General features: G+C 37.6%; 2 protein-coding genes across 2 annotated transcripts in view; one reads left to right on the top strand and one right to left on the bottom strand.

Moving 5' to 3' along the window:
- The window catches only part of LOC103015868 (serine/threonine-protein kinase MRCK alpha-like), a gene marked incomplete at its 3' end in the record, with an annotated part of 39609 nt that extends 16283 nt beyond the window's left edge, over positions 1-23326 (bottom strand). Inside the window, exons 1-2 of the mRNA XM_057539592.1 lie at positions 23277-23326; positions 1392-1475 (exon numbers count right to left, since the gene is read on the bottom strand). The remainder of the gene's footprint in view (positions 1-1391; positions 1476-23276) is intronic.
- Positions 6764-7006, top strand: LOC130706895 (guanine nucleotide-binding protein G(s) subunit alpha-like). The gene has a single exon (XM_057539593.1). The coding sequence runs from the start codon at positions 6764-6766 to the stop codon at positions 6989-6991; it is 228 nt and encodes a 75-aa protein (XP_057395576.1). The 3' UTR covers positions 6992-7006.
- Positions 23327-23970: the final 644 nt, after the last annotated feature.

Below are 23970 nucleotides of genomic sequence, written 5' to 3' on the forward strand. Positions count from 1 at the left end.
AACCCACATGCTTTTTGAGGGAAATAAAGAGATATGATTGTAGGGGATATGATGGTTTGACTCCCTCAACCCCCATTGCAATTCTCTCTACTACTGTAGAGATGAAATGCTAAAAACTACATTTCCCAGACTCCCTTGGAACTAAGTTTTGGACCTGATGTAAGCTCCACTAATAAGATAACTCTCTGTAAGACTTTGAGTTGAGTCAAGATGGGAGAGATGCCTGATGTAGCACATCCATTTTACTGGCTTGGATCTTGACAGAGGGAGTGTGAGGTCACAGCTGCAGTGGTGGTTTCTGAATTTGATGGAAGCTCTCTTAACTCTGCAGCAACAGGGTCTTTCCTGACTCTGGCAGAAGTTGCAGGTTCTGAGGGCTGCAGCAGTGGTGGCAGCTTCCAGATTCACCATCTTCTTGCGACAAAGGTGGGGCTGTCCCAGGCTCAGCAGAGACTGAGTAATGCTGGCAGCAGGAGATGCTCCTGGGAGCTCAGCTCAGAGCCTGCCTCTGCTGCCCTAGGAGAATTGTATGGGCACATAATTCCCCATTTAAAATCCTATTTTCTTTAATATGCTAGGACACATTTATGGTTAAGGCATCTCTGACTGTCACAATGCTGAGGGCAGGAAAGTTGTCCTGCTCAGCACTGTGTGTCCCTGAGTGGACACTCGACAGGACTGGCTGGGGAAACCAATGAGTACGGAGTCTGTTCCCTAGGATGACGTATGAGGTGCCTGTGTAGCACTGTGATCCACTGTTTGATATTTCCAAAAAATATATTTCTTTCTTTCAACGATATCTGCTGTAATAAATTCATTGAGTAAAATAAAAGGATTACAGCTCAAGGATAGTATTCCATTTTCCTGTCACATAAGCTGGTAGATGTCATCCTCATACTCTACTGAGTGTGTACAGGGGCTACCTGCTTTTTCTCAGATCTTCAATTTATTCCCCTCTTTTCAGCACCACATGTCACCTCTGCCTCCTAAAGGACTTGGTGTCCCTAATCCCTGAATCCTTCTAGGTTTCCAAAGTATTAATTATCTTGTGACTTTTTGGCAAGTCATTTCTAAGCACCTGACATTCATATTTCTCAGCTCTCCTAACCCCTCACTCAGGTTCTTCCATCTTTCAAAATTATGTTGACTTATTTGTCTACTCTCTCTCTTTAGTCTGTTTAACAAGTTTCATTAGAAAGCAAAAGTGTAGGCATTTTTGAATCTACTATGTTTAACCAGAAGTCTCCAAGAAAAAAGGAAGAAAAGAAAGAAGGGAGGAAAGGAGAAAGGGAGGGAGGGAAGGGGAGAGGGAGGGAGGGAGGGGTTAGAGACCAAAACGAACTTATTCTCATTTTTCAAGGACCTGCTAAGTTTATAACTAAATCAAGTACCTGAGTTGGAAAGAGGATTCTATTATGATATTCCTTTCTCTTTATCGTTGGGGTGTGAACTGGAAGGTGAGCAGAATCTGTGATCTGAATCAAAGAGACAAAAATAAATATAGGCAAGTTACCTGTCACCAAAATTATAAGAATTAAATTATTTCTCAAGTAAGACAAAAGAATAATACTTGTTAGACAAAAACACAATAAAACTAAAATTCTCACAAAGCTGAAAATATATTTTAAGTAATTTAAATCTATGCTTTCAATTTCTACAAACAAAATACATGTATATTTCATATACTTTATATCAATTTGGCTATTTTTAAATGTGTGTCATAGCATGTGCATGTAGACTACATTAAAAGGAGAATATTAATCATACACGTATTTAAAGATACTTTCATTAAGTAGATATACGATCAGAATCTTCAAAAGATTTCTTCAACTACTTGTCTTATAAATGTAGAAGGGATTTATGGCTGTAAATATGTAGAAATACATTAAAATCAATTATAGAGGGTTCAGCAAGATTTTGTGAATACTACTAATCTAAAAATGGGTGCAGGTAACTTAGATTACATTTCTTAAATTAGACTTCAAAAGCATATGAAATTGGGCTGTTTATATGATATAAAATTTTTCTTTCCGAGGAAATAGTAGAAAATACGTTTTGAAATGGAAAGAATTGGATGCTTACAGATGTTACTGGGGAATAAGGTTTGATTGTAAGTGAAGATGCTGCACAGCTGAGCAGAGCATATAAGTATATAGACTTGAATAATGACAAATACAATGGAGAAAAAATACAAGAAATTGATAGTAAATGCAGGAGATTCAGAACATTTGCCAAATTTTCAAAGTTATGAAGAAAAAAATGCCTCTTTGTGACACTTGATGAACCTACACAGACACATCGTAATCACACGAAGTCCATAGTTTACATTAGGGTTTACTCTTGGCCCTGTACATTCTATGGGTTTGGACAGATGTATAAGGACATATGTTTATCAGTATGGCACCATACAGAATCGTTTCACTCTCATAAAAATCTTCTCTACTCTGCCTGCTCATCACCTCACCCCCAACCCCTGGAAACTACATGATCTTTTTACAGCATGTAGTTTTGCCTTTTCTAAAATGTCATATAGTTGGAATCATACAGTATGTAGCCCTTTCAGATTGGCTACTATCACTTGGTAAGATGCACTTTAGATTCCTATGTCTTTTCATGGCTCCATAACTCATTTATTTTTATCACTAAATAATATTCTATTGTCTTGACGTATCACAGTTTATTTATCCAGTCACCTACTGAGGGACATCTTGGTTGCTTCCAAGTTTGGGCAATTATAAATAAAGTGGCTATATACATCCACGTACAAGATTTTGTGTAGAGGTAAGTTTTCATTTCATTCGGGTAAATACCAAGGTGCTAAGCTGCAGGATTGTTTGTTTTCTTATTGTAGAGTTTTAAGAGTTCTTTGTATGTTTTGGATAACAAATCTTTATCAGATTTGTCTTTTGCAAATATTTTCTCCCTGTCTGTGGCTAGTCTTCTTAGTCCCTTGACATTGTCTTTTGCAGAGCAGAGGTTTTTAATTTTAATAAAGTCCAGCTTATCAATAATTTAGTGGATCATGCTTTTGGTTTTATATTTAAGAACTCATTACCAATCTCAAGGTCAATGAGATTTTCTCCTATGTTGTAGTTTTGCATTTTATATTTAGGTTTATGATCAATTTCAAATTAATTTTTATAAAGAATGTAAGGTCTGTGTCTAGGTTTATATTTTTCCATGTGGATGTCTAGTTGTTCCAGCACCATTTGTTGAAGAGACTCTCTTTGGTCCACTGTATGCTTCTGGGCTCTTTATTATATTCCATTGATCTACTTGTCCATTCTTTTGCCTTAAAAAGGATTGAAATTCTGACACATGCTATAACATAGATGAAATGTGAAGATATTAAGTGAAATTAGCCAGACAAAAAGGGGCAAATATTGTATGATTCTACTTATATAAAATATATAGAATAGGCAAATTCATAGAGACACAAAGTACTTCAGAGTTTACCAGGGACTGAAGGGAAGGGAAATGACAAGTTATTGTCTAATGAGGATAAAACTTACTTCTGTTCGGGGAGATGGAAAAGTTTGAGAAATAAATACTGTAATGGTGATGTTTGCAGAACATTGTGAACGTAATTTATGCCACTGAACTCTACACTTAAAATGAATAAATAGAAAATTTTATGTTATGTATATTTTACAACAAAACAAATAAGTAACTAACTAAAAATAGCTCGTACATGACAGAAGTGACATTACAAATTGTTAGGGAAATGATAGACTAGTCAGTGAATGGTACTTGGACAACTAACTTTCATGGTATCAGGGTGGCAAAAGTTAGATTCCTACTTCATAGCAAACAAAGATATAATTTCCTGGTGATTTAAGGACCTGAATGCAAAAAAGCAAAACTTTAAATCTTTTCAAACCTTTGGGGACAGAAGGATACTATAGAAATGGATTTCTGGGCTTCCCTGGTGGCGCAGTGGTTGAGAATCTGCCTGCTAATGCAGGGGACACGGGTTCGAGCCCTGGTCTGGGAAGATCCCACATGCCACGGAGCAGCTGGGCCCGTGAGCCACAATTGCTGAGCCTGCGCGTCTGGAGCCTGTGCCCCGCAACGGGAGGGGCCGCGATGGAGAAAGGCCCGCGCACCGCGATGAAGAGCGGTCCCCGCACCGCGATGAAGAGTGGCCCCCGCTTGCCGCAACTGGAGAAAGCCCTCGCACGAACCGAAGACCCAATACAGACAAAAATAAATAAATTAATTAATTAAAAAGAAAATCCTTAAAAAAAAAAAAAAAAAAAAAACTTAAAAAAAAAAAAAAAAAAAGAAATGGATTTCTTAGAAAAAAAGCTCAAGCAATAAAAGGAAAGACTGATAAATTTTAGTAATTAGAATTAAAAATCTCTGCATGACAAAATGAAAGCAATAATAAGACACCACTTCATCAGAACTACAAAATTTCAAATGTCTAGTAGCAGCAACGGTTGACATGGGTATAACAAAATGAGAACTCTTACATGCTGCTAAGTGAGAGTGGAAACTGGTTTTTAAAAACTCTATTGCCCAGCAAAGTGAGAAGAGCATGCACATGGAGGGTAATTTAAGGTGGGGACGCAGAGCCCATGTAGTGTGAGAAGTGATGGGTTAGCTGCAGAGATGGCAGATTGGTCACAGAGAATAGAGCCACTCAAATAATAAGCATATTGAGAATAATAAAAGGCAAGTTTCTCACTATCATCACAGAAAGGAGCTACAAATATGGAAAGAGAGAAAACGAGAATGAACCCTATAATGTTGGATTGAAATTAGAGGTATGAATATGTGTATGAACTCATAGTTTTTATAGGTAAGTAAGTAGACAGCTAGGTAGGTAGAGATGATAGATGGACAAATAGATGATAAATAGATACATATAGAGAGACTGATATATAATATATTTTTCTCCATCTCTATCCAATAAAACGTTCTGGAATACTGATACCCCAATAGCAATAAGCACACCTAACACCCAGATATTGACTTCTAAATACCATTTTCCACTAAAAGCAATCAGAGTGCCTTGGAGAAATGGCTAAATCTAGGGCTGGGAAAATACAGATGAGCTGTACAGCCATTTGAATGCCAGAATAAATTAAGACTATAATGGATTATAAGCCATGGATAAAATTAAAAATACTATGTGTCCATACAGATATAAATAAATTGCAAGTTTGGTGAGAAATGGGGTACTTACCATTTCAGAGTACCTCTCTACAAAGTACTCATTAATTACAAAGGAGAAAAAGTAATTTCAACATGGAGAGGCCTGGAAAAATCTCACCTTAGTGCAGAGGTCAAAGTAAACATCATCAATAATGGAATAAGTCAAAATCATATACCACCTGACAGGATACAATGAGAAGACCCCAGTATCACTTCTGTGATATTCTTAACAAAGATGCATAATCTGAATCAAGTCGTGAGGAAACACTTGTATAAAAAGAGAGACATTCTCTTCTACACCAGCCTGTGACTTTCAAGAGTATCAAGGTAATGAAGTAAAAGAAAGACTAAGAAATTCTTCTATATGGAAAGAGACTAATGAGAGATGACAACCAAAAGCAAAGTACAATTTTGAACTGCATCCTTTTGCTATAATGGACACATGGGGACAGTTGGTGATACCTGAAGTGGTCTGAGGATTAGATGATAGTAATGCATCAATGTTAGTGAGATGGTTGTATTATATATTATAGGAAGTAGGAGAATATTCTTATTGGTCAGAGTACAAGATAAAGAACTCAAGGTGATGGAAAATCAAATGACAACTTTCAAATAGTCTAGGAAAAATAAATTTATACTCTACTTGAAATATTTCTGTAAAATTTGTGATTGTTTCAAAAACATTAAGCCATCAGTTGGCAAAATTTTACATTGAAAATATGCATTTCACCACCCAACAACTAACAAATTCTCCCATATGTATATAGGCAAGTGGGTCCCAACGGGCTCATTATAATAGAGAAATTGTAATAAGGAAAAAAAGTCATCAACTGATCAAAAGGAGCATGGTTATGTGAATCCAAGTATATTTATACACTGGAATACTACACAGAAGTTAAAATTAATGAGCTGTTTTGACATGAATAAATAGTGTGAAAATAATAAGTTGTAAAACAATAGGGATAATATTTGTGTGTTTTAAGCAGACCAAGAAATCCTGTGAACTTGAAGGATACATGCTTATGATATAAAATATAAGAAGGTGAAGGGAAGAATGCACACCATTTCAGAATATTCAATCACCTCCCAGGAAAAAGAAGAATGAAGCTAGATGGGCTCAACTGTTCAGTATCAAATTAATTTTCTTTTTATCTGAATCAAAAATGGCAAACTGTTTTGCTAAATTTGTGGGTAGTAGGTTTATGGGCTTGCGATAGATTATTCCTTGTACCTTCTTCCATGATGGAAATATTTTATTGTTAAAAATTTAAAACAATAGAGCAGCTCCCGCAGCTCCTGCTCTGGTCCGCCTCGGTCCGCGGCGGCCATCAGACCCCTCGGCTTCGGCTCGAGGGGCCGGGAGCCGCGCGCTCGGCTCGGTCAGACCGACACCACCCTCCCCGCGCGGCCCGCAGTCCGCCCCGCGCGCTCCTCCCCGAGGAGCCGAGCCCGCGCCCGGCCCGCTCGCCCGGCGCTGCCCCGGCCCTCTCCGCCCGCGTGAGGCCGCCCGCGCCCGGCCCCGCCGCCGCCGCCGCCGCCGCCGCCGCCGCCGCCGCCGCCGCCGCAGCCCGGCCGCGCCCCGCGCCCCGCCGCCGCCGCCGCCATGGGCTGCCTCGGAAACAGTAAGACCGAGGACCAGCGCAACGAGGAGAAGGCGCAGCGCGAGGCCAACAAAAAGATCGAGAAGCAGCTGCAGAAGGACAAGCAGGTCTACCGGGCCACGCACCGCCTGCTGCTGCTGGGTGCTGGAGAATCTGGTAAAAGCACCATCGTGAAGCAAATGAGGATCCTGCATGTTAATGGGTTTAATGGAGAACAATATTACCCCTAGATGATGGCTTCAATTTCTCATCTTCCCGGCTATGTCCCATCACACTTTGCATGCTGGAATTGCCCGTCTTAGGAACTTCTAATAAGAATACTATTCTGTTGGGGAGGGGGGAGGGGGCCCTACCACCTAACCTCTAAAGATAACAAAAAACACCAAAAAAATAAAAAATAAAAATAAAAAAACAAAAAAAGGAATCCCTAATTGACAAAACTTGTAGTGTATCAACCATCCAAGGCATCTACATAAAAAGTGATTGACAGTTTACTGTACCAAAAGTTGGCATTTGAGAGCTATGACACATCCTTACTGAGCCACCTACTGTGTACTAGATGCTATGCTAGACCCCTGAACCCTTCTAATACCTACTAACAGCCTGCTCTTCTATCTGTGACTCTGTTCTACAAGTAGAAATAAGTATTAACATGTGATACATAAAAATTATCTGCATGTCTCAGCAAAAAAAAAAAAAAAAAATTTAAAACAATAAAATAAAAGTGTTATCAAAATTTTAGAGGCTCTGAGCAGAATTTGAAAACAAGGTCTGGCCTGGCTATAAACCACACTGAAATTTTCCAAAGCAGACCACATGTCTCCAGAAGAACTCTCCATCTCGCCTCCAGAATTCCAAAGTGGGCAGCAAAGAACCCTGCCCAGATTATTCAGGGTGAATGAGATGCAGAGAAAGAAGGGAATAGCATTTTTGAAGAGGGAGAATATGAGCTGGGAGACACCAAACCCTTTCACTTGAGGAAACATTTTCTTTTGCAGAGAGTCAAGCTCTCTGATTAACATGAAGGGCAAATAGTTGTTTTATGTCCCATTATATAGGAGATATGAAATTATCTTTAATTTTAAGTGCAGTCACAAATGTATTTCTTTGTTTTGTTTTTGTTTGTTTGTGGTTTCTTGCATGACGGAAGGTCTCTGAGGGTTATTTGTATTTTTTGTTTGTTTTTTTTTTGATTTTATATTATAGTTGATTTACAATGTTGTGTTAGTTCCAGGTGTACAGCAAAGTGATTCATTTATACATATAAACATATCCATTCTTTTTCAGATTCTTTTCCATATAGGTTATTACAGAATACTCAGTAGAGGTCCTTGTGCTATAAAGGAGGTCCTTGTTGATTATCTATTTTATATATACTAGTGTGTATTTGTTAATCCCAAACTTCTAGTTTATCCCTCCACCCCATGTTTCCCCTTTGGCAACCATAAGTTTGTTTTCGAAGTCTGTGAGTCTGTTTAGCAAATGTATTTTTATGCCTTACATAATACCAGACTTGATGTTATGATATGATTGTGTAAAATATTCCTGTTACAGCATGACTCTGTAATGTTAATTAAAACACTGCAAATAACAAGAAAATTTTCCCTGCCAGACCATGTCCCCTCATGCTTTGTACCACAAGTTTTACTGACCATTTCATCATTCACCTAACTGTGCTCTCTGCTCTTTTAAATCCTTGCTTCATAGTAGACCCCATCATTAAGTTCTCTGTTCAAGTGCAGGTAGAATTTTTTCTTTTTTCACTGATTTTCAGGAGCAGTTTTCTCATTTGAATTTCAAATCTTCCTGTGTTATCAGTTAAACTTAATATTCTCTATAGACTCTTCCTAAGCAATGCATCTGATTAGGAGAGAAACAGCAATGTTTCTGAATGGGATTCAGTCTCCCTTTGTTTGTTACAAGTGAAAAGTTCTGAAGCAAAGCTACCCCAGAGAGGCACCTTCACTGGGTCTGCTTCGTCTCCACTGTATGAGGATGGAGATGTGGATCTGGAACTGATGTAAAACTTGATATTTAGATTCTGTTCAAATATGTTCTCAATTGGATCAGCCTAGAAAAACAAGTTAGGGAAAACAAAATTTTAAGAGATCACTGTGAAGAATTCAGGACTCTTAATGGAAGTCATGAACATTACAATGCTTCCTAATAATGGGTGACAAAATTATTATTTTAGTATATTTGTTAGAAATATGTCAACCCACAAAACCATAGCCATAATGCTTCAATAGTGGACACAGCTGTTCCCACCTGCACCTTCTCTTTAGCAGGTGTTGTTTCACATCCATCATTCCATCCCATGTGGAGGTACCATGACATTAAAAAAAAAAAATTGAGCAGGTAGATTTCATCCACAGTGGGTAATAGAGAAATGAACTAGAAACTAAAGATAAGAATTCTATCCCTGAGGGTACCTAGTAAAAAGATTCAGAATATATCACCCCAAAATATGCCACTTTGACATATTAATTATTTGAATTAAAATACTTGAGAAACAGCCATGCAAGGACACTGTGACCCTCCTTTGTCCTCCTGAAGGCAAGATATAGACCTCCCCTGTGAAAGGCACCCTCCCTGTACCAGGAGGAGGGAAGACATTCTTATCACCAGACACAGCGAATTTAAGGCCATGAAGGCTGCATAAACAAACCTTGTTAAACAACCCATATCTTCCTTGTTACTTCACCATTCATTACCCATAACCCAAACCACTTTGTCTATCAATTCTTCACAAATTTACTGTTTCTTTGACTAAAAAAGTGTAAAAGCTTCTTACTCTGGTCACTTCAGGTCTTCTTTCTCTTGGGAAGGCTCCCATGTACATGTAAAAATTCAATACAATGTGTATGCTTTTCTCCTGTTAATCTGTCTTACGTCAATTTAAGTCTTAGGCCCAGCCAAAGACCCAAAGAAGGTAGACAAGAATTTTTCCTCCCCCACACCAGATTAGGCATTAAATGAAAGCAAAAGAAACTAATCATTGTGATTAATAATTGTGACTAATGGTGCAAATGCAAACCCCTGCTTATTTCACAGTGTAGAAATCCTGGCACTCAGGCGTCGCCATCTTTTATGTTTAGAAATTTTTAAACTTTACTTTGGAAGATCATATTGTTACCAAGCCGGCTTGCCACATGACAGGCCAATAAATTGGGAGACAAGGTGCTGAGGCAAGGAATAAGGACTTTATTCGGAAAGCCATCAGACTGAGAAAATGGCAGACTAGTGTACCCAAAAAACCCACCTTATGGGGTCTGGTTGCCAGTTTCTTTTATAGAACAGAGAGGGGGAGGAGGGGAGGAAGTAAAGTGAAAAGGCCATTTATCTTGCAGAATATCTCCTGCTCACTTGGCCTGCACTGGGGAGGGGATGTGTTAATTTCTTCTTTTCTGTAGCAACTCACAGGTGGGCAGGGTCAGAATGTCTCCCTGTGAGGTGAACAAAGGCCTTTTAGTTTAACAGTCAGGAAGAGGGGCAGGGTTCCCTGTGGCAGGCCAGTGATTGTAACAATAACAAAAACAATGAAAAGCAAACGTTAAAGTAAAAGAAACAGAATCATGGAGTCAGAGTTTGCTCTTCCCTGTTACACTATAGTGCATAATTTAGTGAGGAGGCTATAGGGCAGCCCTCCTGGAGTTGCATACACTCCATATGGTACTTCATATGGTTCTAGAGAATAAAAATAGTGTTTTGCTATTTTCTTTACACATAATATGTAATATACATGAGATGGTTGTGGTGGTGATAGCAGTTGTAACTGGGATTTAGGGGTGGGGGGAGCTGGTAGAGATTATAGAAAGGCTAACACAGCCCTGAGCACACCTTAGTCGTAGACTCTTAGAAAGTCCTATGGGTTTGTATGAGCACGTTTTTTGGCTAACAGAATAAACTCTCTTTAGAGAATAAGGCCAAATAATAAGGAACAGAAATAATAGATGATGTGCAAAGCAAAAAGCTTTGGTTAGTAAATTACTTCTTAAGCTTGCTTTCATTTCAAGGTGGCATCAGACATGTGGCTTAAATCCCCAAATGCCCAGTTTATTTTCTCAGTATCTTCCATTGTTAATTCATGTGACCACTGTTATGAAATACAGTGTACTACTATTCATATAACATTTGATTAATTTTTTTTTTTTTTTTTTGGTGTGGTGAATTTAAAAGTCTGCTTTTGGATTGATTCCTGGTACAATTTTCTATGTGGCTAATACTTTAGAGATCAACAAGTCTCCCAACAAAATACTTGAGCCTAACACTGAAGGCTGGAACTTTAAAACCAGCGAGATTTGCCTGTTGCTAATAGACGTGTTTCCTGGTAGGGCCATGAGCCTCACTGGGACAGAGTCCTCATCCACCGTGCGTGTGCAACTCTCAGCACAATGCCTGGCACAACTGAAACTCAAGTCTTCCCACCTCCATTAGCTGCCTTCTCCATATGCCACCCTCCCACCCTCAGATCACAGCCACATCCTTCACAATCACTACCCTCTACTTCACCAGCTGGTCTGTTTATATCCTCTCTCTCTCTCCTTTTTTTTTTTGCAAACTAGTTTTTCAGTGTGAGGTGTAGCAACTAAATGGAAAAAGGGCATAACTCAAATATATAATGCTAATTAAGTATTATGATGCAAACAACCAGGGACATACCGCCTATGGCAAAAGAAGCCCCTCTTGTGTCCCAGTCAACTGCCTTCCTTCCCCAAAGGAAACTACCTCTGATCATCTCTTTGCATTTGTTTAGAATTTTAGCACATTACATTTGCATCCCTAAACACTACTGTAGTGTAAGTGCCTGAGATTAAACTTTGGATTGTAGTGTAAGTGCATGATATTAAACTTTGGATTGCTGAGGCATCCATTACAAAAGACATCCATCGTGAATAAACATCTTGCCTGCCTATGACACAGCTACCAGCATAACAACCATATAAGGAGTTGTCACCCCAGCCATGAAGTTTCCTTTCAGAAAGCCCTCAGCAACCTAGATAACTGACCACTTGAGCCACCCGTTTATCCCTTCCCATGCCCTGAATCCTGCTCTTAAGCTTTAAATTAGACAATAGTGAAACCCTGAAACCCGAGACACCCTACCCTCCATCTTAACAAAAGCAGAGCCCTGGGTCCACTTTCTCTCCTGTTCTCTCTACCTGCCACCTCGTTGTGTGGCCACTGGGTATGCCATGTACCCTCCAGGACCTGTGAGTGATCAATCCTGTTCCTCAAAGTTCCCTGATAGTTTTTACTGAAGCACATCCTGCTATCATAATAAGAACCACAAGGCTTGGTCCAGCCACAACAATGGGCCCTGTGGTGGTGGAGAGGAATGTCTGTGGGACTCACTGCAAGTACTATGGCCCAGGTGAGTGCCCCGGGCATTCCTAGCCAAGAGCATCACTACCAATAGGCTGAAACTAACACAAAAACCATAGTTTAATTTTGCTCATAGTGTGTGTTCTTTTTTGTGCCTGGCTTTTTTCACTCAACATTATGCTGAGAGATTCATTCATGATGTTGTGTGCAGCTATAATTTATTCATTTTTATTACTATAGTGCATTCCATTATATTCACATAACATAATTTCTTTATTCATTCTACACTTTGATGAACACTTGTGTTTTAGCTGTTACAAACATTCTTCTACGTATCTCCTTGAATAAAATGTGCAAGCATTCCTGTAGGATGTATTTCTAGAAATGAAATTATAGTATATGCATGTTCATATTGCTTCAAATACGCACCAGCACTTGCTTTTATAGTCATTTTATTTTAATTATTTTAACTAGTGGCATCTCATTAGGTTTAGAACTTTTAATACGTTTATTGTCTATTTGGATTTCCTCTTTTATGAGTAGCCTGTTAAATTTCTTGCCACTTTCCCACTGGGTTGACTGTCTTTTTTGTATTGATTTACAGGGCTCCGCACATATTCTTGATATGAGCCTTTGTTAGTTGTATGTGTTACAAGTATCTATCTCCACTCTAAGGCTTGTGTTTTAATGGTCTTTTTCCCACTGTTCTACACTACTAGCATTATAATAAATTAAGTATTCCTAATACATTTTTTCTGGGAACTGTTGTGTTCCACTGGTCTATGTGTCTATGCTTTTGCAAATACCATACAGTTTTAATTACTGTAGTTTTATAATGTCTTGATACTTTTGAGTGCCAATTTGTTCTTCAAAAGCATTTTTACTTTCTTGGCTTTTTGTGTTTCCATATAAATTGCGAATTCCATAAAAAAATAGGATTTTAATCAAGATTATATTGAATCTTGATATATTATATTGAATCTTCAATCTTGGTGGAATCTTGATTGAACTGATATATTATCAGTTAAGGGAGAATTAATATCTTTATAATATTCAGTCTTTCAATCTAGGGTTATAGTGTTACTCTCTATTTAATTTAGGCCTTTTCAAGTGTCCCTCTTTAAATTTTATAATATTTCTTCCTAGAGGCCTTTTAGCTATTGTTAGATTTGTTTCTAAATACTTGATTTCTTATGCTATTGTAAATGGTGTTTAAAAAGGTAATTATTTAATATTTCTTCTTCGTCCATAGAAAGACATTTGAGTATATTGATGTGATATATATCTATTTCTGTATATTACATTGTAGTCAATATATTCTGTACATACAATATACTCTGTATATTGATTTTTGTACATTGACATGGTAGTTAACCACCTTGTGAAACTCTTTTATTAATTCTAAAAATTTATTGAAAGACCCTGCATTTCATAATGATTAGAAATAGTCATAGCAGGCATCTTTGTCGTGTCCCTAAATATAAAAATGGAAAAGTTTCAGTATTTTACCACTAATTACACTGTTTGCTATGAATTCTGTTGCTGGTGCTGATACCTTCCATCAGATTAAGGAAGTTCTTTTCTATTTCTAGTTGGGAAGAGGGGTTTTGCTTTTGTTTTTGTATCATAAAAGAATGTTGAATTTTATCAGATGTTCTTATGCTTTTATTGATATATGGTTTTTATTTTTAATCTGTTACTATGTTATGCTCATTCATTTTCTAAAGTCAAACTTTGTGTATCAGGGATAATACCAAATTAGTCATGCTGTGTTATTCTTTTTATATATAACTGGATTCCATTTAGCAATGTTTTTTAAAGAATTCATTATGTTCAGCATTTCATGGGAATTCCCACTGTAGAGCTAAGAGTGTACAAAAGATCAGATTTGGTATGTGTTTTATGAAGATGTTCTACCACTGGGCAATAACGATGAAATATACTGAAAACAATGTATATAATCTTTGAAGTGTTCCAAGGAATGTCATTGCTAGCAGCACAGATAAAGCCATACATGTTCTTGTTAAAATTCAAACTACAGTTCAAAGAATGCTTCTGTATTTTCAGCCCAAAGCCTGGATTGTGTACCTTTGTCTTTAACAGCCATAGGAACATTGTTATCCTAGCCTTACCCTCAATAATCTTTTAAATCAGTGGCTAAAAATTAAAGCTCTGTTTTCAGTTAAGACAAAACCTTTATTTTTCACAACAGGTATAAAACCAACAATATACTCATTAATGTCAAAAGAAGAATTCTGTATGTTCACAAGTAAGATTAGACTACAATCTTCCCTTCTAATATTGTCCTCATCGGGTTTTGGTATCAGGTTACAGGAGCCACATAAAATAATTTGGAGAGTGTCTTAGTCAACTACAGCTGCCAAAACAAAATACCATGGACTAGGTGACTAAACAACAGGGATTTATTTCTCTTCGTTCTAGAGGCTGGAAGTTTCAGATCAGGGTGCCACCGTGGTTGGTTTCTGGTGAGAATTTTCTTTCTAGTTTGCAGACAGCCGACTCCTCACTATGCCCTCACGTGGAAGAGGCCACCAATACTATCAGACTAGGGTCTCACCCTTATGATCTCATTTAACCTTAATTACCTCCTAAAAACTCTATCTCCAAATACAGTCACACTGGGGATCAGGGTTTCAATATGAGAATTTAGCAGGAGACAAAATTCATTTCATAGTTTGCTGCCCCACAAAATTCATGTCCTTCTCATATGAAAAATACATTCATTCCAGCACAACAGTCACGAAGTCTTAACTCATTTCAGCATCATCCCTAGTGCCTGAAGTCCAAAGTCTCATCTAAATATCTAAATCAAGTATGTTTGAAATTTGAGGTACAGTTCATCCTGAGGCAAACTTCCTCTCCAAGCTGTGAATCTATAAAACCAAACATATTATGTGCTTCCAAAATACAATGTTGGGACAGGCATAGGATAGACTTTCCTACTCCATGAGGGAGAAATAGGAGAGAAGGAAGGGGTGGCAGGTCCCAAGCAAGTTCAAAACATAGCAAGGCAGACTCCATTAGATCTTAAGGCTCCAGAAGAATCCTCTTTGCCTCAATGTCCTACCTTCCTGGCCCACCGAGGTGGCAGCATCACCCTCACCCCCCACTCCTCTGTGGGGTGACCCTGCCCCTTCAGCTAGATGGGACCTGCCCACATGGCTTTCTACAGAAGCTCTGCCTCTGAAACAGAGGAGCAAATAGTTTTGTCCCCTGGGGCTATGATGTGAGTGGCAGCCCTCATGATCTCTGAATTGCCTTTCGGGTCATTCTTGCCTTTCCTTTAAGAATAGTGCAAGTTCACAGCCACATAGCTCTAGGTCCTCTTCTGTAGAACCCAAGAAGTCTGACAGCTTTCCTTCATTCTCCCTGGCTTTCTCTGTCCCCTTTACTTCAAACTGGCAGTGTCTCTGCTGGTTTAATGCCATCTCTATTCCTGGCCTCTGCTGAGATGACTCATTAAATCCCTGTGTCATACCCGTGATCTTGTTATCAAGTGGCTGTTCAGCCACACCCTCAGTGTTCTCTTCAGAACAAGCTTTCTTTTTTTGCAATATGATTGGGTTGAGAGTTTTCTAAATTTCTAATTTCTGGTTCCTTTTTGCTTAATAATTCCTTCTTCAATTCATATCTCTCCTCTTGCATTTTACTGTAAGCAGTAAGGCGAACCCAAGCCACACCTTCAATACTTTGCTTAGAAATCTCATTTGCTAAATATCCAATCTCATTGCTTGCAAGTTCTACCTTCCACAAAACACTAGAACACCCTTCAGCCAAGTTCTTTGCCACTTTATAACAAGGATCACCTTTCCTCCAATTTCCAATAAGCTCTTCCTCATTTCCATTTGAATGGCCCTGAACATCTACACTCCACCAATATTCTGTTCATGAATATTTATATATTTTTCTAAGTAGATGGAGGCTTTCTCTCCACCTCTCCCTTTTTCTTTTTGAGCTGTCAGCAGAATCACCTTTAATGTCCATATTTCTACCAACAATCCCTTCATAGCAATCTGGGCTTTTCCTAACATGCACCTCAAAACTCTCCCATCCCCTCTCCTTTACAGTTCCAAAGCCGTCCACATTTGTAGGTATTTGTTACAGCAGCACTTCTCTTCTAAGCACCAAAATCTGCCTTAGTGTTCTCGAGAGGAACAGAAACACCAGGAATGTATATCAGTATCTGTATCTATATATCTATATCTCCTATTGGTTATGTTTCATAATCATGTGAGCCAATTCTTTTTAATATCTGTATCTTTTTATGTATCCTTATGTATGTGTGTATATATATATATATATGTTTTTGTCTTATATAAATATATATTTATATGTATATTTTATATATATTTATTTATTGTAAGGAATTGGTTCACATGATTATGCAGACTTAGAAATCTCAAGACCTGAAGTCAACAAGCTGGAGCCCCAAAAGAGTCAATGATGTAGTTCGAGTCAAATCTGAAGGCCTGGGAACCAGGAGAGCTGATGGTGTAAGTTCCAGTCCAAAAGCCAGCAGGCTTTTAGACCCAAGAAGAGCCAAAGTTCCAGTTCAAATCCAGAGGCAGGAAAAGACTGATGTCCCAGCTCAGTAGTCAACCAGAAGAAGTGATTCTCTGGAGGGTTAGTCTTTGTGACCTATTCATGTCTTCAACTGATTAGATGAGGCCCACTCACATTGGGGAGAGCAATCTTCTTTACTTAGTCCCTCAATTTATATGTTCATCTTATCCAAAAATACAGTCACAAACACACTCGAATAATGTTTGGCCAAATGTCTGAGCACCCTGTGGCCTACTCAAATAGATTTCAATAGTTATCTTTAACTATCTGCCCCAGATATAATGCCTGTTTTATCATTTTTCATATTGGTTTTATGTGTCTTTGTTTGTTTCTTAATGAACCATGTCACACTTTTGTCAATTTTGTTAGTTTTATCAAGGTTGAAACTATTGGCTTTACTGTTCCATTCTATTTTATGTTACTTTTTTACTTCATTATTTTTTTTACTTTTGCCTGCCACCTTCTTTGGGTATAAATTGCTTTTCTTTTTGTAACTTCTTAAAATGGATGCTTAGCCCATTAACTTTTCAGGCTTTCTTCTTGTCTAGCTTATGTACATAAGGGTATAAATTTTTTCTAAATACTGCTTTAGCTGCATTCCACAAGTGTTGATATGTAGTATTTTATTACTGACTTCAAACTATTTTCTAATATCCATTAGAATTTCTCCTTTGATTCATAGTTTACTTAAAAAGGTATTTCTTGATTTACATTAGGAATTTAACATATATTTTAAAATATTGATTTATAACTTAGCTTTCTCATGGTCAGAGAGCATACTTTCCATGAGTCCAATCCATTTACATTTGTTGTTGAGTCTTAGTTTGTGGTCCATCTGCTTATTTTTGTTAATGTTTTTGTGATTTTAAAGAGAAAATGCATTCAGCATGTGTTATGTGAACTGTTCTATATTTGTCCACTTTCCATATTTGTCCACTTTTGTTAATCATTTTATTCAAATATTGTCTGTCAATTACTGAGAAATGTGTGTTCAGATCTTCCACTATAGTTGTCAGTTTGTCTATTTCTTCTTGTAGTTCTGTCAAATTCCATATTATTTATATTTAGACTACATTATATGGTCAATATATATTTAAGATTAGTGTGACTTCCAGGTAAAATAACCTTTATTATATAATTGACTTGCTTTACCTACAATAATTTTTTTTGCTTTAGATTTTATTTTATCTGATATTTATGTAACTTGTTTTAGCTAATGTTTAGATATTAATGCTTTCTGTATACTTATGTTTTACATGTTTCCCTTATGGACAGTATATGTTAGATTTTATTTTTATCTAGTCTGACAATCTTTATTTTTTCACTGGAGTAATTTTCTTCCCTTTTAATCATTTTAGTTACTGACTTACTGAGATTTATTTCTATCATCTTAGTTTGTGCTATTTGTCCCATCTATTCCTTGTTTCTTTTCCTCTCCTTTCTTGTCTTGTTAGATTAGCCAAATATGGTTATAATTACTTTTTCACCTTTGAACTTGTTAATACTGTTCCTATCCTATTTGTAGTTTCCCTAGAAATTAAAGCATGTACAATTAACTCCACAAATCTGAATTTAATCAAATCCTTACCCTCCTCCTGAGCAATACATGGATCTTGGAACACTTTCAATTCATTTACCCCTCTTTTGAATTAAATGTTATTATCTCCATTTGAAAGTCCATCTTGGTTTGTTTTTTAATTCTGTAGAGATTATCACTGTTTTATTCAGTCAATGCTAATTTACATTTGCTTATATATTTACCACTTTCTTTGTTCTTTTTTCCTTTCCTATCTTAGACCTACCATTTGGGATCAGTTTCCTACTGCCTAAACTACACTCTTTAGAATTTCCTTTAATGAGATTTTGTTGCTGACAGATCCTCTTCTCTTAATTTTCATTTATCTGTAAATAAAAAATTCATCCTCATTTTTGATAGATAGGTTTACAGTTATTTTCTTATAGTACATTGAATATATCTTTCCTCCTCTAGCTTCTGTTGAAATTTTTAAGAATTCAGCTATCATTCCCTCTGTTATTATTTTTAGGGTAATCAATCTTTTTTCTCTGGATGACTTAAAGATTTTGTTCTTCATCATTTTCTGCAGCTCTACAATGTATCTAGACATGAATATATTCTCCTTTATCATGCTTGGAATTTCTAAGCTTCTTGCGTCTGTGGATCTAGTCTTGAGTCTGAAAAAGTCTCCGCTATGACATTTTTAACTATTGCTCTGCTCTCTCTACTCACCTTTCAGGACTTGAGCCAACTGCTGGGAATTTCTCACTTAATTCCTACAATTTTTATCCTCTCTGCTGTATTTTCTCTTTTCTCTCTCCATTTTGTTCTGGTTTGTCTTTTAATTCACAAATTCTCCCTTCCACTGTCTTCATTTTGCTTCCAGTTATGTCCACTGATTCTTTTTTTAAATATGCCATGCCATATTTTATTATTGCTTCCCTGAATTTATTTCCAAGTTTATCATTGACCATATTTTACAAATTCTAAGATGCACATTTTTTTTTACATTTTAACATCTTTGAAATAGAGATATTTCTGAAAATCACTATTATTTTACAATTATCATCAGCCAAAAAAGCAACCAAATCATTTTGTGCACAAAACTGAACCTACAAATTGGTATAAAAGGAACAAAAGCATTTGTAAGATTGGTAACTATGAACCAGGTACAAGAGCTTCTTAAAATTTTTCTCCCATAAATATAAGAGATGCAGAACAGGAGCTGAAACTACAGCCACCATTTGATTAAGCTTCAATAAACTACGGCATTCTCCAATATCTATGTGCTTTTGCACAGGGCAAGTAGGTGATTAAAAGAGATTGAAAAAGACAACCAGCCCTGCATTTTTCAAATCTTTGCACTACCCTCTTCAACTGCCCCCAGGACATTGGTATTGCTTTTGCTTTACTATTTGCATTAGTTTTCTATTGCTGAGTAACCATTTACCACAAACGTGGCACCTTGAAACAATACCCATTTATTATCTCACAGTCATGCATGTCAAGAATCTGGGCTTGACCCAGCTCCCAGAGAAATGGAAATAAGAACACAAATAAACAAATGGGACCTAATGAAACTTAAAAGCTTTTGCACAGCAAAGGAAACCATAAACAAGACCAAAAGACAACCCTCAGAATGGGAGAAAATATTTGCAAATGAAGCAACTGACAAAGGATTAATCTCCAAGATTTACAAGCAGCTCATGCAGCTCAATAACAAAAAAACGAACAACCCAATCCAAAAATGGGCAGAAGATCTAAATAGACATTTCTCCAAAGAAGATATACAGATGGCCTACAGACACATGAAAGAATGCTCAACATCATTAATCATTAGAGAAATGCAAATCAAAACTACAATGAGATATCATCTCACACCAGTCAGAATGGCCATCATCAAAAAATCTAGAAACAATAAATGCTGGAGAGAGTGTGGAGGAAAGGGAACACTCTTGCACTGTTGGTGGGAATGTAAATTGATACAGCCACTATGGAGAACAGTATGGAGGTTCCTTAAAAAACTACAAATAGAACTACCATACGACCCAGCAATCCCACTACTGGGCATATACCCTGAGAAAACCATAGGTCAAAAATAGTCATGTACCAAAATGTTCACTGCAGCTCTATTTACAATAGCCAGGACATGGAAGCAACCTAAATGTCCATCGACAGATGAATGGATAAAGAAGATGTGGCACATATATACAATGGAATATTACTCAGCCATAAAAAGAAATGAAATGGAGGTATTTGTAATGAGGTGGATGGAGTTAGAGTCTATCATACAGAGTGAAGTAAGTCAGAAAGAGAAAAACAAATACAGTATGCTAACACATATATATGGAATCTAAGGGAAAAAAAAAAAAAGGCCATGAAGAACCTAGTGGCAAGACGGGAATAAAGACACAGACCTACTAGAAAATGGACTTGAGGATATGGGGAGGGGGTGGGGTGAGATGTGACAGGGTAAGAGAGTGTCATGGACATATATACACTACCAAATGTAAAATAGATAGCTAGTGGGAAGCAGCCGCATAGCACAGGGAGATCAGCTTGGTGCTTTGTGACCACCTAGAGGGGTGGGATGGGGAGGGTGGGAGGGAGGGAGATGCAAGAGGGAAGAGAAATGGGAACATATTGTATATGTATAACTGATTCACTTTGTTATAAAGCGGATGCTAACGCACTATTGTAAGGCAATTATACTTCAATAAAGATGTTTAAAAAAAAAAAAAAAAAGAATCTGGGCTTGGCATGGCTGGGTAATCTGCTCAGAGTCTCACAAGGCTGAAATCAAAGTATCAGAAAGGCTGGTATCCCATTTGAGGTTTGGGGTCCTCTTTCCAGTTCATGTGGCTGTTAGCAGAACTCATTTCCTTGCAGCTATAAAACTCACGGGGGCTGCATTTTCAAGGTCAGCATAATAGCATCTCTCTGACACTCAACCTTCTTGTAAAGAGTTCACCTTATTATGTCTGGTCCACCTAGCATAGTCTCCCTTTTCATTAACTCAAAGTCAACTGATGAGTAACCTAATGATAAGAATGATATTCTATCATTTTCACTGATCCTCCCCACACTCAAGGGGAGGGGATTTTACAGGGTATGTACAGCAGGTGGCAGAAACTAATTCTAAAGGTCAATTCAAATTCTGCCTATCAGACTACCCCAAAGAGAAGGCCTCAGGGCTTCCATCTGGCTCTTCTTACCATAATAGGCCTCCCTCACTCCCCAGACTGCAGAGATCATGCATGGATCATACCAGTTTTTTAGTATATTTATTCAAATTATATATTCAGTAACCACAGGTTAGATTCACGGTCCCTTGGAGTCCACTGAGACACAGTCCCAGCCCAAAATGTCATTTACCTCCTGTATGATATAGCTCCAGGCTGACTTGTGGACATTGGTGGTGCTTTGTGTCCCAGAAATTAGCATTGACAAAGAGCCAGTGTTTACCATCTCTGAAAAGTCTGGTGTTTCCTTTTGCCTAGTGCACAACGATTCTGTAATTGCCTGCAGAGCCCTTCCTTCCAGCAGCAGTGGGTCCTGGTCCGCAGTCTCCTTCTACACTCTGTGAACCAGCCCCATCTTCTAAGCTTCTAGGTTCTTAAACCCCAACCCCTTCCTTTTGTTTTTCAAGCTCCAGAGATGGTAGCTTCTCCTGCCTCTGTGTCACCTCACCGTTTGCTTTTTGCATTTTTAGTCCTCCAATGTCTGTTTAACCAATTCTCTGTTTTAAAATAAAGGAATGAACCCAGAGGACATTATGCTAAGTGAAATAAGCCAGTCACAGAAGGACAAATACTGCATGATTCCACTTATAAGAAGAATCTAAAATAGTCAGACTCATAGAAGCAGAGAGTGGAATGGTGAATGTCAGTGACTGCGGGGAGAGGAAAATGGGGAAATGTCTGTCAGTGAGTGCAAAGTTTCAGTTACGCAAGATGAATAAATTCTAGAGATCTGCTGTACAACGTTGTGCCGATAGTTAACCATACGGTTAAATGCACTTAAGAACTTGTTAAAAGGGTTTATGTTAAGCGTTCTTACAGGAATTCCCTGGCAGTCAAGTGGTTAGGACTCTGAGCTTCCACTGCTGGGGCCCAGGGTTCAATCCCTGGTTGGGGAACTAAGACCCTGCATGCCACACAGCAAAGAAGCATAAAAAACAAACAAACAAAAACAGTGTTCTTACAACAACAAAGAAGAAGCACAAGGAAATTTTTGGAGGTAATTGATATATCTATTACTTTGTGGTGATGGTTTCATGGGTGTATGTGTATGTACAAAGTCATCAAACTATATACGTTAAATATGTACATCAGTTGTATATCAACTGCACCTAAATAAAGCTTTTCAAAAGAAATAGATAAAATAAAATGTCTCCATTAAAATAACTGTTACAGTTCCTATTTTTCTGACTGGAGCCAGACGTATATCCAAGGGTTCCTCAATAATAGAATGGGTAAATAAACTACAATATATTCATATAATGGACCATCATATATATTGAAATACAGTTGAACATATTATTGCTGCACATGGATGAAACTCACCCATGCTGCGACACAAAAGGACATATACAGTATGATTCCACTTACATACATTCTAAAATTAAATCCTCTTGTGTAGGGATGCATACATCGTGTGTAAAAACATAACAAAAACAAGGACGTCCTTACCATGAGCAGCAGAGTAGCAGTTGCCCACAGCAGAGAGGGAGGGCTTGCTACCAACTAGAAGGGCACACTTCTGGGGCATCAGTCGTGTTTCCTGTCTTCACCTGAGTGCGGACTATAGAGGTGTTTTTTACACTTTTCTGTACGTGTGTCATAGTTCACAGTGTAAAATATTTTGTTTGTTATTTTAATTCTAATACAGATGACCTTGTAACTTACATAAACTTGCAGCCTTACTTTCCATGAAAACTGTTTCTTTCCTATGTGCTTATATCAAGACTTCAGGCCTCTCTCAGGGAATAATATTAAAAACAGTTTTATTGCAAGAAGAAAGTGCCACTCTGAGCACATCAGTGACTGCTGAAGTGGCTGTAGAACATACTCAAGAAGTTTAGTACTTACTTCACACTGAGCCACGGCATAGGTAGTTGTATTAAAACGTGCCAAGGAAGATGAACTTGAGTCTGGTAGCACTAAACCTGGAACACAACAGCAAACATTTAGTAAACTCAGAAAATTGAAACTAACGTTCATGCCTTTTTGGACCTTAATCTCTTTAAAATTGTTCTCAAACCATATTTTCAGAGGTAATCTGATCTATCATCTATATATACTTAAGTCAAAGGATGTTTATATTTATTTGTATATGTTAAGTACATTTAATATGTCTAAGCATTCTGCATCTCAAACGAAACAATAATTTTTAGCAAATTTATGGTAAACTTATAATGGAAGTATATAAATAAATTATATAAGTTTTCATGAATTAACTCCTGTGTGTCAAATCACAGCTTTCTTTTCCCTAATAGTATTAGGTTTATATAGAACTTGAAACAATTTTAGAAGCCCCAAGGGGATTTCAGCAATATGGTGATGCCAATGATGGCTGCTTTTCCTATGCTAGTTTCTCCCCACTTCAGGAATCAATTTCAAATGATTCCTCTTAGGTACCTAGTACAATTACCCCTCAGTATCCAGAGGAGATTCATTACAGTACCCACTGCAGATACCAAAATCCTCTGATGCTCAAGTTCTTTATATAAAATGATGTAGTATTTACATATAACCTACCCACATCCTCCTGTATACTTTAAAT

This window comes from Balaenoptera acutorostrata, unplaced genomic scaffold (genome assembly GCF_949987535.1).
Source record: "Balaenoptera acutorostrata unplaced genomic scaffold, mBalAcu1.1 scaffold_1173, whole genome shotgun sequence".
Lineage (NCBI taxonomy): Eukaryota > Metazoa > Chordata > Mammalia > Artiodactyla > Balaenopteridae > Balaenoptera > Balaenoptera acutorostrata.

Excerpts from the sequence above, each read along its gene's own strand:
- LOC130706895 (XM_057539593.1), top strand. The coding sequence starts at position 6,764 with ATGGGCTGCCTCGGAAACAGTAAGACCGAGGACCAGCGCAACGAGGAG.